The sequence below is a fragment of the Typopeltis vanoorti genome, chromosome 20 (assembly GCF_054136105.1).
Source record: "Typopeltis vanoorti isolate ZY-2024b chromosome 20, IOZ_Tvanoo_1.0, whole genome shotgun sequence".
NCBI lineage: Eukaryota > Metazoa > Arthropoda > Arachnida > Uropygi > Thelyphonidae > Typopeltis > Typopeltis vanoorti.
In genome coordinates this window covers 94,298,052-94,314,558 of record NC_143568.1, presented here as the reverse complement: position 1 = coordinate 94,314,558, position 16,507 = coordinate 94,298,052, and the positions used below count along the sequence as shown (strand labels likewise).

At 36.3% G+C, this 16,507-nt stretch overlaps 1 protein-coding gene across 2 annotated transcripts in view; it reads right to left on the bottom strand.

Annotated features, from left to right (window-relative positions):
- Nucleotides 1-16,507, bottom strand: part of LOC150095673 (vacuolar protein sorting-associated protein 37B-like) — a 113,280-nt gene that overhangs the window by 59,863 nt on the left and 36,910 nt on the right. For both annotated transcript variants that reach the window (XM_090410160.1, XM_090410161.1), the window contains exon 2: nucleotides 13,329-13,476. In XM_090410160.1, the coding sequence (XP_090266286.1) occupies nucleotides 13,329-13,466 (138 nt within the window). In that variant the 5' untranslated portion in view covers nucleotides 13,467-13,476. The remainder of the gene's footprint in view (nucleotides 1-13,328; nucleotides 13,477-16,507) is intronic.

Here is a 16,507-nt window from a genome sequence, read left to right as displayed (position 1 = left end):
TTTTTTTGATTTTTATTCATTTTACATGTATATATATATGAACTGACAAAATGAATCTAGTAAGTGCTTATGAATTTTATGTAATGCACCTAAAAAAAAGATAGAAAACAAATAATTTAACCTATTGTCACTACATTAGTCTTTTCTAAACAAACACTACATTATAAAGGATGTTCAAATAAACCCAACTTTTTTTTTAATGTGGCTCTCACCCATGAAACTAGTAGGTACTTATGAATTATTATTATTATGTAACACCTCCATGGAGTCCAAAGACTCATCGAGGGAATGTGTGCCAAGAGCATCAAACGATTGATCCCTTTCCATCTACTAACTGTGCTCAAACTTGATTCACTTTTTGCTTAAGCCATTAGTAGCAGAGGCTCTACCAACTGACCAATCTTTACTGGCAATTTTATGCAATTCACCTTAAAAAAAAAAAAAGTAAAAAACAAATCATCTAACTATATACCTATTGCCACTACATTAGTCTTTACTAAAATAACAGCAAAATCTAACTTCTGCATTATCTGGAAATCTTTCACTTAATTAATCACTGCCAGTTCTGCTATAGACATTCTATTCCACAGGATTTCTTTCTTGAGTGAACTACTTCTCAACAACCACTATGAAGAGAGTTAAAATAAATCCAACTTTTTTTTTTTTTTAAAATGTGGTTCTTAACCCATAAAAGTTTTATTTATAAACCTACAGTAGACTACATTCATACCGTGAGTCGGCTAAGTTTTTTCTATTTTTATTGATTTTATAGATATATATATATATATATATATATATATATATATACACAAGATCTAGCAGAAGAGTAATGAGATTTTTTTTCATGACAATTAGCAGCACTATCAAATCAATGATGATAATATGTTACAGTGATTCCTACTCTTTCTACCTGTACCAGTTTCTCATTTGTACAGTAAACACCTGTCGAGTTATTGTGTTTTTAGCAAGTATCTCTGGTGTGTTCATCATGAAAATGGAGAAGCAAAATCTTGAACAATGTTGTGCAATTAATTTTATGTTAAAGATACCAAGAAATTATATACTTAGTTTTAATCCTTTTCTCAAGGAAGCCACAATGTTTTGCACATGATATATATTCACATCACTTGCCTTAGTATATCCCATAATGCACAGCACACACTCCCTTTCGGACGTGTATAATGCTATGCATAATAGGAAAGGCCACTATCCAGACTGGTTTCGACCTTTATTGAGGTCTCATCAGAAGGAGCCAGACCTGGGAGAGATACCCAGGTTGAAGTAATGCAGAAGTCAAGTAGTAAGCGTTATACAATGCTTACAGGTAACCATCGTATAACGCGGTACTTATACAACGCGGTTTCAATATAACGAGGTCTACAAATTGTAGTAACCCTTATTCAATGCGGTTTTGACAAAAACAATCTAGAAATTGCAGTAACCCTTTATTTTTTCATATATTTTTCACACGCGACTTAAAAATCAAATTTTATCTTCGTTAAATTTGTGTCTGCCCATATTGCGCATGTAATTATATAAGTAGTGAATTTATATTAGGGGAAATACCCCCTTTAGCATGTATGTACATCAATTGTATACCGTATAAAATGTTTAATGTTGAAAATTGTCTTCGTTTTCTGCCAGGAAAGCACATTAAAAATCAAAAGTGTGTTAATCTCAAGCTGAGCACTTTATTTTCTGGTGAGTTACATACATAATTAATATGTAATGCATTTTTTATGTAAAAAAATTATTTTTATAGTAAGCCACAAATTGCACTGAAAGGGAAAAAATGAACATTGAAAAGAAAATTCGTCTCGAAGAAAAAAAATTAAAATCATGGATCGGTTGAAAAATGGAGAAAAACCAGTTGTTGTAAGGACTTTGAATTTAAATGAATCAACAATTCGAACAATCAAACAAAATGAACATAAAATCCGAGAAAGTGTTTATTGCTGGGTCAACGGTAAGTGCTCGTTGCTCGTGCACTCAATTTTCTAAGAGAAAAATGAAGAAATCTCTAATGATTTGGAAAGAAGATGCACTCAAAAGAAAATTCCTTTGGATGGAAATCTTATTAAACAAAAAACTCTTGAAGTTTATATGTAAATTTATAATGCAGACCAGGTGTTCAATGCTGATGAATTCGGGTTATATTGGAAAAAAATGTCAAAACGCACCTATATTTCGAAAATGAAAGATCAGCTCCTGGATTCAAAGTTTCCAAAGACAGAATAACTCTACTGTTTTGTAGTAATGCATCAGGTGATTATTTGACAAAACTAATGTTTATTAACCGATCCTCAAATCCTCGTGCTATGAAAGATTAAAATATGCACTTATTTTTATTTTGCCTAAAACATTTATGCATTATGTGCAATGAAGCTTAATTACAATTTGTAATTTTTATACTATGAACTTGTGTCATAGTTTATGTTTTCTTAACTTACATGAATTACCTAAATTAAATAAAAATATATTTTTGTTGGATATGCTTATATAATTTTTTTTTTAAAAAAACCCGATTTCGGAACATAACCTTACATTTTGTATGTGACCTGAATCTCGCATAACACGATTTATATAATGCAGCATTTCTATGGAACCTAACATCCGCGTTATATGAGGGTTACCTGTACTTGGTTTTAATCCTTTTCCCAAGGAAGCAAAACAATGTTTTGCGTGTGAAATATAATCACATCTGAGCTACTTGTATATGAGATATGCATGACTTCTGAATTAGTTCAACCTTGGTATCTCTCCCAGGTCTGGCTCCCACTGATGAGATCTCAATAAAGGTGGAAACTGGTGTGGGCAGTGGCCCTTCCCATTATGCACAGCATCATACACATCTGAAGGGGGGGGGGGGATGGTGCTTTGCATTACGGGATACATACTAAGGCAAGTGATGTGAAGTCATTGGCCTCTACATACAAGTAGCTCAGATGTGAATATATTTCCTATGCAAACACTGTTTTGCTTCCTTGGGAAAAGGATTAAAACCAAGTATACAATTTCTTGGTATGTTTAAAGTATAATAAACCCAAGGTAAAAAAACTCTCAACATTCTTTCTCTCATCCAGAGATTTTGATTAATTCTGTGTAAAACTGAACAACAGTGTTACTGAAACATTGGATAAAATTAAGCAGGTGTATGGTAATGATTCTTTATTATGTTCTCAAGTATTTAAATTGCACAAGATGTTTTTGGAGGAAAGAGAAAGCATCCAAAACAAAAACCATGACTGTAATCTTTTTCGATATCCATGGGGCATGGTCCACAGAAAATTTCTACCCTCTGGAACAATTGATAATAAAATTTACTACAAAGAAATCCTTGAACAGTTGCAGAAACACATCTTACAATTGTGTCCAGAGATTGCAAATGATTAGATCTTGCATCATGACAATGCATCTTCTCATTCTGTATTGTTAATTTGTATTTGGCTAAAAAATGCATTCTAGTGTTGGAACAGCCATTGTACTAACCTGACTTGCATCCATGTCACTTTTCTTCTTCTTCTCACCCAACTCAAGAACAAGATGAAAAGTACCATTTTGAGAATGTAGAAAACATCCAAAGTGCCATGACAGAGACCATAAACAAGCTAATAGAAGAGAACTTTTAATCCTGTTTTATACTGCATGACAGGAAAGTTAGAACTAGTGCATTTTGTGTGGAGGGGGTGAAGAGTTGCTTTGATGGTGACCGCTGATTAATTGAATACATAATTTCATATGAATTTTGTCATTACTTTTCTGCTGGACGGACGGATGGGAGGGCGGGCGTGACATTTTCTATTTGTTTTTTTTTTTTATATGGCCAGGAAACACTGCTCTAGAGACCAAACATAGAACTTTTTCAAATCAGTTCAGGCCTCCAATAAGCAGAGAATATGATGATGATGAAATTAATCTCCCACCCAAAAACTTTCTGAAAGGACACTTGATTCTGTTTTCTCTGACAAAGACTCAGGAGCAAATCACTATCCTATACTCTTCATCCTCTACTCTGCAGTTTGGTGTCCATGTTTCTTTGTTGCACTGCTCATTGTGTGCAAGTTTTGAGTACTTCAAAGCTCTGTTCTTATGCTTATTCTCTTCCTACTGTATATATATATATATTAACAGTAGGAAGAGAATAAGCATAAGAACAGAGCTTTGTTCTTATGCTTTGTTCCACAACTCCTATTCATAGCTTTAGAGACAGCACTGGTTTTCTAGAAACCCCTTCCATGTGCAAATAAACAAGATTTGAAGAATGCATATATACAGCACTTGAAATAAATGAAATGAAATTCACTTGAAAATGAATCCACCTAACCTGTTTCTTCTTTTAATACCTTCTGGGTATTTGCTGAAGAAGAGATACCATCTTGGAATCTCCTAGCATATATACTGTATACATCACAGGTACACCTGCCTCATCCAAAAATCTAACTACTTCTACTGTATCAAATGCTTCTCATTTGAACAATTTCTTTCTCCTTAAGCTTTTGCCTACATACACTACTGCTATGTTATGGGTTTTGTAACTTCTCATGTTTGGAGTTAATATATGTAATTAAAAAAAAAAAAAATCGCTCATGCTTTATAAATCTCAATCTGCTCTGTAGTATGCCTGTATACTTTTATAATATACAATTCATTATAAAAGTATATATCAATTCATTGGTAATAAATAAATAAAATTCTTTATGAAGACAAGACTCATGAATTATCTGACATTTACCATAACAGAGTAACTTTCATTTAACAGACTATCTCCATTAGTTGTTATATGCATATATTTTCTTATTCATACCTTGAATAAACTATGATGATGTAAGTATATATATTAACCCCAATCAGCATAGCACTTCAGTACCATAATTAATACATTGTCCATGCAGTTAGCAGAGTGGTTACATGCTCAGCAACCACACAAGAGACTAGTATATGGTGGAGTGGAAATCTAGGAGAATGATAGTGACCAGTGAAGTACCTCATGGTTCAGTACTAGGGCCACTACTCTTAAATTTGTATATCAACGAATAAGGAAAGATTTAAGAAGGGATATTCAGTGGTTTGCAGATGATGCAAAAATGGGGAAAGCAACAGTTGATAAAGTGATGTAGGGATGCAATCCTCTATAGTGAACAACGTGGCTTTGAAAAGGATAGATCCTGTCTTAGTATATACTGCAGGATGATTTAAATAAATTGGCATTGTGGACAAAGGATAATGACTGTCAATTTAATGTTGCAAAATGTAAGGTTATATACTTCGGGTTGCATATGGTGTATCACAGTGATGGTATTGGTTTGCAGGAAATTGATGAGGCTAGGGACTTGGGGATAATGGTGAACAAAGAGTTAAAGTTCAGAGAGCATATTGCAAAAGTTGGTAAAATAGCTCAACAAATTACTTGGATGTTGAAAAACATGTGCTAACAATTAAAGATAAGAGGAAGTTATTATCCCTCTTTATAAAATATTACTGTGGCTTGGAATGAAGTGACCTCTCAATGTATGAGTGGCATAAGGAAAAAGACATTAAAAAGGTTTGTGCACGATTTTGGAAGTTTTGAAAAAAAATGAAGACCTCGGTAAACTGAGGGAAGAAATAGTGGGCCTAGCAAACAATCTGAATCTCGAAGTGAGTGATGACAACATAGTTCAACTCATAGAAAGTGCCCTGAAGAGTTGACCAATGAAGAATTGGTTGAACTGGAGGAACAATGTGTTACAGAAGAAGAAGAATGAGATAAGGAAGAGAAAAAGAGAAACAAGAAGGGGAAACAATTCACAGTGAAGAGTCTTGCAGAAATGTTCTCTGCAGTTAGCGATGTTCTCAAAATGGCTGAAGACATGGACTCCAATTTTTAAAGCTAGTTATTAGTAGAAAGGAAAGTACATGTTGCATTTACTTGCTATGATAAAAAGAAGAGGAATAAGCAAAGCACATCTGGAGCCTGGTCCTTAACATAGGGAAGGTAATGAAGATGTGATTGTGGAGGAAGATTTGAGTGATTATTCTCCTGTTTTATATAGGGTGTCCCAAAATTCACACAAGATTTAAATTTAGCGCCATTTGTGCGGTAAAGTGTTGCCAACAAGAAAAAAAAAGACAGCGTGACAGCTGACAGTTCAGGGTTATTAAAAATGGAGCGCTACACGAAAGAACAACGCATTTTCATTGTTGAGCAATATTTTAAAAATAATGAAGGTTTGGCAGCTACAGTTCGCAATTTTCGTACAAAATATGGTCGGAATAGTGATTTAACTTCATCAACTGTGAAAAGATTAATTAAAAAATAAAAGGAAACTGGATCAATTAGTGATCTTATACACTCTGGCCGTCCTTCAACAAGTCGTTCAACAGAAAACATCGAAGCAGTTCGTGAGAGTGTTGCTGAAAGTCCAGGAACATCAATTCGGCACTGTGGTCTTGAATTGGGCATTTCGAGAAGCTCTCTACAGCGTATTCTCACGAAAGATTTGCATCTTTATGCTTGCAAAGTTCAATGGACTCAAGAACTGAAGCCTACTGACCACACACAGCGAAGAGAGTTCGTTGAATGGATTATGGAACAACAACAAGTGGATGCTTATTTTTCGAACAAAATCATCTTCAGCGATGAGGCTCATTTTCATCTTGATGGCTTCGTTAATCGATAAAATTGTCGCATTTGGGGTTCAGAAAATCCATGAGTGATTGTTGAAAAACAAATGCATCCACAACGTGTCACTGTTTGGTGCGGATTTTGTGCTGGAGGCATCATCGGTCCATTCTTCTTCGAAAATGCAGCTGGTAAGGCAATAACAGTTAATGGTGCTCGCTATCGCGACACGATAATCCAGTTTTTTGTGCCTAAATTGCAAGTATGGATGTGGACGACATGTGGTTTCAATAAGACGGTGCCACATGCCATACAGCCCGAGAAACAATTCAATTACTGCATGAGTCATTTCCTGGTCGTGTAATTTCCCATTTTGGCGATCAGAATTGGCCACCCAGATCATGTGACTTAACGCCGTTGGACTTTTTTCTTTAGGGTTGTTTGAAGTCTAAGGTTTATGCCAACAAGCCCACGACCACCCACGCCTCAAAGGAGGAAATTGAGCGCTGTATGAACGAAATTCAGCCACATTTATGCAAAATGGTCATGGAAAATTTCGACAAAAGAGTGATATGTGCCAGCAAAGCCGTGGAGGCCATTTATCCAATATGCTATTGCATGCATAACCCTATACTGTATACTTTATGAATCATTAAGAAATTACAATTTTTAATTAAAAACCTGTGTTTTCTATCAAAATTACTTCTTGCATGAATTTTGGGACACCTTGTAGTAGCATTAACATACAGTACAGTTTTATAAGGTTTAAAAATTAAAATGACAGCACACTTATTACGGTTAAGTCCCCTAACCTTTATAACTCTGTTGATTTAATGTATCGACTTACGTCCGACCAACCTACATCCTGCTGGACGGAACGTAAGTCGAAGATAACTTACTATATGGTCTACTATATATATCTATCTTCTAAGGCAATTTTTACCATATCAAACCATCTATATCTTGGTCTCCCTTTGGGTCTTTTTCTTGCAAACCTGGCAGAGAACACTTGTTTTTTAATTTTTCCTCTCCCATTCTGTCTAGGTGACCATACCACCTGAGATTAGCTCTGCTAACAATGTCAAGTTCTTTCCTAATATCCTCGTTTTTAATATGATACTGCCATTGATGCCATCTGTTCATGCAAAATTTCTTAATGAAATGAAAAATGAAAAAATTTCTTCACTTCTAATTTAGCAGAACCTTCTGTAGGATCATAGGCAGAAATGGGTCTCATTGTCCAGTTCCCCATTTTGATATTTGCCCACATCACTCTACTTGATATTGTCTGTCATTCAAGAAGATTTTCCTCTTATTTAGTGTTGAATACTATAGCTACTCCTTCTTTTCCCTGACTGTTATTTCCTGAATATAACATTTTGCATTTATTGCTCAGAAAGATCTCACCAGTTTCTGTCTTTTTTTGTTTCAGTCACCCCTATTATGTCGATCTGGTACTTATCCGGGCGGTCAGTCTAGTGGCTGTGCGCTTCACAACCATATATCCTAGGTTCGATTCCCGTCGATGACGTGAGGAGCTTAACGATCTTCTTCAGCCATAGCCAAGTTAGCTGGTCTTGGGCATGGACAGTAGGGTTTTTCTCCCCAGTTTATCTAGGATTTTTCATTCCGCAAACAGGCAAACCAGCCCCATGAACACACATGGATTACAGTCATGAATATAGTCCTTAGGAGATACAGCAGAGGAGTGGCGAACCAGCTGCATTAATATGCCACTAACCCCTTATTAGGAGGGGACTCAACCCGTCTTAGGATGGATGAGAAAGATAGGATAGGTACTTATCCAATTCCTCAGCTAGCTCCATTTTTTTGCCATTCAGGCTTCTTATGTTGATAGTACCAATCTTGAACTCAGGTGATGTTGAGTTGGCGCGTGTTTTAGGATTTGTTCCAGTAGCTGACTTTTTGCTGTTCGCCCTGATTTCCTGGTGAAAACAGCAGGGGGCCTTGTTTAACCGGGCGATGCCCCAGCTGGCATGAAATTGTGTTGTACCATCATTTTATATTGTGGTTTAAGCCAATAAGAATACAATTTGGTCAGCTAAATCCCAAATTACCAGTCCATCCTTGTTCATTCAGTATTCAGGTAGATACCTAACATGGTGCACCACGAGGTGAGGAATGAACATTAGGTCAAAAGCCCTGGTCGGTTCTCTGCATTCCTTTAAATACTATGTGAAGGTCTCCTCTCAGTTATACAGCTTTGACCCTTAAGACCGAAAAGTAAGTGAGTGAGTGAGTGAGAGTGAGTGAGAGAGAGAGAGAGAGAGAGAGAGAGAGAGAGAGAGTGAGTGCATGCATGCACGAAAACAATAGAATAAATAAAATTGGTATAGTTTTTCAGCTGGATTTCCTCTGAATACATAATCAGCCACTAAACTAGAAATATACAAGCCGATGTTCAAAACCAATTTTAACATAGAAATCTGAGACTTAGGCAAGATAAAACAAAAAAGTCTAGAGGAAGAGATTGGCTTCCTATCAATTTTCTAAAAGTTATAGTTAAAGGCATGGGAGGTGAAATCTATGAGAGAATTTATTTATTGAAGTGGAAAACGATAAAATGACCTTATGTTTACCCATTTAAAAAATTTGCCTGTAGTCTTTCTTTTATAGAAACAATGTTAACAGAAATCAATCTCACAGGAGGTTGCAAAGCCTATAACATATTAGTGCCATGTGTGGAATAAATGGAATTAAAGAAGAAATTTATTGATATTCTTTTTGAATGGATGGAGGTGGTGGTCATTTCATGATGAAGCTTGTTCCAGAGAACAGAGAGGCAGAATGAAAGAAGAGAACTGTTTGGGCTATTTTGGAGTTATGACAAAAGCAAATAAGGCTATGAGGCCGGTGTATTATGTTTGTAATTGCAAGTATTATTCTAGTTGGTATATCTGTTTTTGCAGGCTGAAAGAGGAGAAGCAGATTTGGTGGGTTAGCAGTGGACACTGTAATCGTGCTAGTAATTGCTACTTGTGTTATTACAGGCTTGGAGGAGAGTGGAGGACCTGCAGAAAAGGTAAGGCAGACAGCCCACTAAGACAGCAAAGAGAGTGAGTATCTGAGAAAATAATCATTAAATGATTATTTTCTCAGAATATAATCTGCATGACAGATTATATTCACCGCTCATGAAGAATGGTATAGAAATCAGTACTAGTTGTAAAAATACAAGGTCAGTGATAAGAAGTGATTTATGAACAGGAGAAAGAGGATAAGCAACTGAGCTCTGAGGCACTCCTGCATCAGTAGAGAAATCTGAGGAAGACCACACAATGACAGTTGAACAGTCCTCTATTCAAGACCTGATCAAAAGTCTTGGAAATGTCCAGAGCAACAGCACAGGTCAGAGGCAATGATTTTAAGTACAGCTGAGTGATATAGGTTAGGAACTCTGGTGCAATCCAGAAGGGCAGAATCTGCACCAATCACTAATTAGCTGCTAGGTTTCCAGGTGGTGAAGAGGCTAACAAAAAAAAAGTTCTCAATTCTTTAGAGAGAACTGAGATGAGGGCAATGGATCAATAGTTTGATAGTAGACTTCGGTTTCCCCATTCATCCACAGATGCCATATAGTCACTCCACTTTTCAGTGATGTGCCACACCAGATGGTCCTGTCATATGCTTTTCTGGAGGCGTCAACTCTCTGAAGACTAATCACTTCAGACACACCATCTATCCATCAAACTGAAGATAGATCCATCTTTCCAGATTTTAAACAAGTCTGTGGTTGTTGTTTTAGCCATTCCTAACTTCTTTTGATGACTTCTGAACAGCAATTCTTCACATTAATGACAGATCCCTAGTAAATTTGCCGACTTCCTCAATTAATTCTCCATTAAGATTAACTTTTTTTCTCTCAAGAGCATGTCTATATTTCCTTTGAGAACAATAATTTATTTTTCTTGCTGGGATTAAGTTTGCCCATCCCCCATCTTTTTTTTTGGGGGGGGGGGTATAGGCTGAATATAGATTTGCTCTGGGGTAGAGAGAGAGAATTATCAAGCATTCTGGTGAACATTTCTTTAGATAGAGCAGAAGAACTGGAGAAGGGAGGGCAGTTTGCGATGTTAACAAACTCTCCAAGGAACACAGCCTCACTGTTTGAGTATTTGGATGGTAGATGATAAAGCTTCACAGAAACATAATGGCTATACATTTTTTTTTCTTTCTTAGAATGTTTTTGTTTTTTGGTACTGTTATATTGATTTGCATGGTTAAGAATGTCTGTGTTAAGGAGTCAGGACAGCAGGCAGTGTAGCTGGAAAACTTGCAATGCCTCGCAGACACACAGATCATCTACCGTATATTTTTGCATATAATGCGAACTAGAAATTTTGTTTGAAAACTAGCCCTAAAATGTCATGTCCACGTATAATGCAATCTGTTAATCTTGTTCCGTAACATTATAAATAATACAATACGAATTAATGAAAGAAATATTTATTTTAAAACAAAATGTCAAAATCCTTTAAATTCTTCTTCATCTTTTGAGTCATCAAACATTTCATTTATAAATTCATCTGTAGGCATTGCATCATCAGTGCAGCAATTGTTGTCATCGTCATTATGCTCCCCATTTTGTTGTGCGTCATCCTCGCTTTCGTATATGACGTCGTCTTCGGATCCATCCACTGAATTACTTATTCCACATTTAAGAAATGAGCATTGAATCATTTCAGATGGTATCGAATCCCATGCTTCTTTAACCCAGCTGATGACTAGGGTGATCTCAGGCTTCTGAAAATTCCCACCCTTTGTCATCTTCACCAAACCAGATGACATCCATTCTCTCCATTTTTCACGTAAATGATCTTTAAACGGCTTATTCAAGCTGACATCAAGCGGCTGCAAAATGGAAGTTAGACCACTGGTCTGTACGTAGCTCACGTGCTTTCTCTTTGCTTGCCTCCGTTAAATGAGCCCGGAACATATCTCAGACTAGCATGCTTTGTTGACGGTAACAAGCTACCTGGATGTATGTTCCATACTTAATCCAGCCACAATTGTACACCTTCTTCATCCATCCAACCTTTCTGATTGGCGAGAACAATGACACCTGGTGGAAATTTCATATGTTCAGGAATTTTATTCCTTTTGAATATCACTGTCGGCCTTAATTTGGTTCATGCATGCTAGAACAACAGTAAAATGTGTTTTTTCATGTCCCGTTGTTTTTATGAGGACACCCTTTTCACCAACTGAGTTTACTGTTTGATTCCCAGGCATATCAAAGTACATGAGTGTCTCATCCATATTAGCAATTTGGGAAAGTTCATATCCGTGACACTTCCGTAATTTTATGATAAATTTATGGAAGGACTCCACTTTTTCTTCAAGTTGCATTGGTAACTTCTGCGCAATTTTTGTTCGGTGTCGTAATGTTAATGCTTTGCATTCCATAAATATGTTGCACCACCCAGGCAAAGCAAGAAAAGATGAAATACCTGGTGTGTCCTTGAATTTACCATTCTTGAGTTGTAGAGCTCGAAAACGAAATGCATTTCTTGTTACTATAATGCCATCTTGTCGTTGCGTCAAAATCCATTCATTTAGCTCTTCTTCGAGTTCTGGAAAGGATGCTAATGCTACATCTCCACGATGGGCACGTTTCGTTTTGGGGATTTTTTCAAGACTGTCTTTTTTGCTTACGCTAAAGTCTAATATTACTTTCTGCTACACCAAATTCTTTCATAGCAACACTGTTATTATGTTCTTCTGCAAACTGCACGACACGTAATTTAAATCCTGCTTCAAAAGATGAACGTTTACGTTTCTGTTGGCTCATTTTCAGGCTGTTTTGTTTAACGAATAATATTTAAAATGAACTGTGGTTAAACCAATATACCTGACTGTGCTAATATCCCGGGAAAGGGGGCGGGATATTAGCACTACTTACATTACTGGCTTTATGCGCAGATACGATGTAAGCTCAGTCGCCGAATGCGAGTGGGTCAAGTAGATTTGGTTGTATAGGCATTAGGTAGTATATACTGTGTGTGCAAGTTTAATAAGATGTTATATTTTTTAAGATCCGCATATAATGCGAACCCCTAGCTTTAAGTAGTATTTTTTACCATAAATTTTTCGCATTATACGCGATAATATATGGCAATCCATTGTGTAGCCATGACAGTTCCTTTTGCATACCAGTATACTCACAATCTCCTTCCAGGTACAATCTGGAAGTATGTGACAACTGGATTATTTACTACCTGATTAGGAAGCCTCCTGATGCATTACCATCAAATTCAATCCATGTTCTACCTAGTGGGTGACCAATGGAACTCTTTTATTACTATATCCTAAAATAAGAGAGATCAGGGTCCCTACAGTGCATCTCTGGCAAACCCAAAAATCCACCCCCCACACACACACACACACACGCACTGTAAGAATTACGTAAAAGTGATGAGAGAAAATGAAACAATCGAACCTTGCTTTGGGAACCAAATATGAAACTTCAGGCTTCCAATAAGTAAGGCATAGTTTCAGAGCAATGAAAGTTATCTATTAGTATTGCTAATAACTATTATATCCATTGCCTGGATATAATAGTTATCTATTATATCCAGGCAATGCACTATTTTTGGTATGACTAGAGATGATTTGCCTTGGTTGTAATAGCATTTCAGAAGTACTAATATTATACCTTGTAGCTTCTTTCCGCGACAATCAAAGTAACCAATCATTATTAACTTACCTGTTGAAGATCCCTTATTAATGCTTGCTGCTTCTCATCATCATTAAGCAACTGCTGTAGTTCTTCCGCAGTAAGGTGTTGAACAAGGCCCACGACTGGGTTATAGTCTGGGTTTAACTCATGCATATAGTAAGGCATTCTGTGTTTTCTATAAAATATCAAAAATTAATTATCAGGTAACAAAATTAAATGCATCCTACAGTTAACATATATAACAGTAATATTAACTAATATCCTGTTGTGAAATACAAACCATAAACTACAAACAAGCCTTGTAGTTCCTCATATATCCTTTCCCGACAGAAGTCCTACATGGTTGGCAACCACTCAGATAATCACTTCATGGTCACTCTCACCAACTGGAGGGAGATTTTACACCTCATTTATAACATCATCTGATGAGATGTTCAAATCCAAGTCCCTCAAAAACTCTAAAAACATTTTCTTTACTTACAGTTGCTATCTTGTCATCCCAGTCTATATTGCCATAATTAAAATAACCCATAATGATCACTCTTTTCCTATTTGCTTGGCTAATTTGCTCATACATTTTAAGGATTCTATTCCCCATTTCCTTCATGGTTACACGGTGATCAGAATTCATCATAAAAATTATAGAAACTACCACAATGTTAGAGTAAAAGTTCAGTTTAATATAAACCAAAATAATCCCTCGGCATTTCGACCTTCACACTTAGATCATCATCTGGTGTATATGTTACTGTGAAAGACTGAAATTAGAGAATGTCGACACATACCAAATACTTCGGTGAAAGACCGACGTATTTGGTTATATTATTATACATTCGAACCATCGCCGGTATATGTCGACAAGCACAGATAAGCTCTGGTGGGGGTCGAAACGACAAGCCGAGAACCTAACCTAATCTACCACGTCTTCATATCAAGCCCTGACTGAACAACACGAGTTTATTTCTATAAAAAGAACGGCCACTAAAGAGAATCTTCTACTGCAAGCAACGAAAATGTTACGAACCTCAAAAAGAAAATTTCCTCCTGCTCAAATTGGTGATACCATACGAATACAAGTCCCTGATGTCGACCATGGTCGTACAGATGCCCGAAATGTGTTGGCGGTTGTTGTTGGAATAAAAGACTCGGACTTTTATAAATTAGCAAACAAAAATGGTACCCTCAAGCAGCTTTATACCCGTAATCAGTTCATAATTTGCAAAGAAAAGTTACTTTCCATAGATGAGATTGTCTTCTCAAGAAATGTTGCTTAGAGAAGCAGCTGCAACTAATTCGAGAAGTGGAGGACAAGGCTATACACACTGTAATTGCAAAAAGAAGTGTTCCACGACTAAATGCAGTTGTAAAAGCAAAACTTTCTCCTTTTTTGACATATATCATAATATTATTTCTCCTATTTTGACATATATCATATATTAAAAAGTTGCATTTTTGTCTTAACGTAATAAAAATATTTTTATTCAACATTCACCATCAGTGCATGCTGAATGTCGACATTTGCTGGTGTAAGTGAGAAATAATGATATTTAGCAAATATTTCGTATATGCACCAAGCAACTATGTGAATGCTGACATTCACCAGAGAAGATCGACATTTGCCAGATATCGGTCTTTCACAGTAACATATACACACATATTTGTAACCAAATAGATAATAATAATAACAGGACTCTAGTCCTGTTATTATTATTATTATTAAAAAAATAAAAAAAGCCTTTACCACATCAATTAGCATTGATGTGGTAAGGGGTTTTTTTTTTTTTTTTTTTTTTTTTTTTTTTTTTTTACCTGAGGACAGGCCAATAGTTTTAACAGTTGACCAAATCAATGTAACTTTAGCATAGCATGTAGATTGTAGTGCCGCTTGTTTCTTTGTATATAAGTGTATCAAGTGATTATTTTGGTTTATATGAAACTGAAGTTTTACTCTAACACGGTAGTTGTTACCATAATTTTTATGATGGACCCCCACACTGCCAGGTCTATAGCAACATCCAACCAAGATTTCATTCTGTTTAGCTCTATCTCATACCATACAAGTACTGCCTCAAAACCACCACTATTTCTCCAATGCATCTCAACCTTGTATTGATATAACTTTTTTTTTTATCATCAATAGCACTCCACTCCCTTTTTACCCTTTCTATCTTCATACCCTTCCATCTCTATTCCTGTCAGGATGTCATCCTCATTCAACCATGTCTCACTCATGCCAACAATTTTTGGGTAACTGAACTCAATGGAACCATTTTCCTTACCCTTGTTTCTGATACCTCTAGCATTCATATACAAACATAACAGCTCATTCCTGAATCTATAACAAGTTTCTCTGATACTACTTATTAGGTGAGACTTCACCATGCCTTCCTCGAGTCATTTCTTTTCTCCTTACTCATCCCAGAAGAACCTTCTTCAAATCCGACTGTTTTCCCTACCTCCCACACCATTCCATTCCCTAGTTGTCTACATACACATACATTCACATCCTCTTTGAGCATCAAACTTTCTCATGCTATGTTCCATCCTAAGTATCCCTGTTTGTCTTGCACACTTGCTTTCTCATATTCTACAATCCTGCTACCCACTTCTTAATTCATAAACACCACTTCAATCTCTCCTTCCTGATTCTCCTGTTTTTTCACATTATTTCTTAAATTGCACATATTCATTCTCTGCACTATTGCTCTCCCCTTCCAGCAGAGTCTCTCCAAATGGCTCACACCAAAACCATTCAAATGCAGTCAGACACTCTTATACTGTTCAATTCATAATTCAAATTCATTTCACACATTAACAAACTGCACTCCTTTCTCTTCACACATTCCCGCTAACATATCATCTCATCACTATCACACCTGGGCAACACTGACTACCTTTCCTATCACACTATTATTTTTTATCCTTCTCAACAACCTTCTAACATCCAATCTTATGTTCTCCTTGTTCCCAGTCAAGTCATTTGTCCCTACTACTGATATCAAATCTTCTACTTGCTTACTCCTCGTATCCAATGCTTCAATCGCTTTTCATTCTACTTCCAAGAAAACAAATCTTGTGCATGCTCTAATCGAATCTCCATACAGTGCCACTCACAAGTCTTTCATTACCTCTTTCATACTGACATTATCTGTTTTTTGTCTTCTTCACTCTTCCACACATCTACAATTCACTTCATTTCGCTGCGC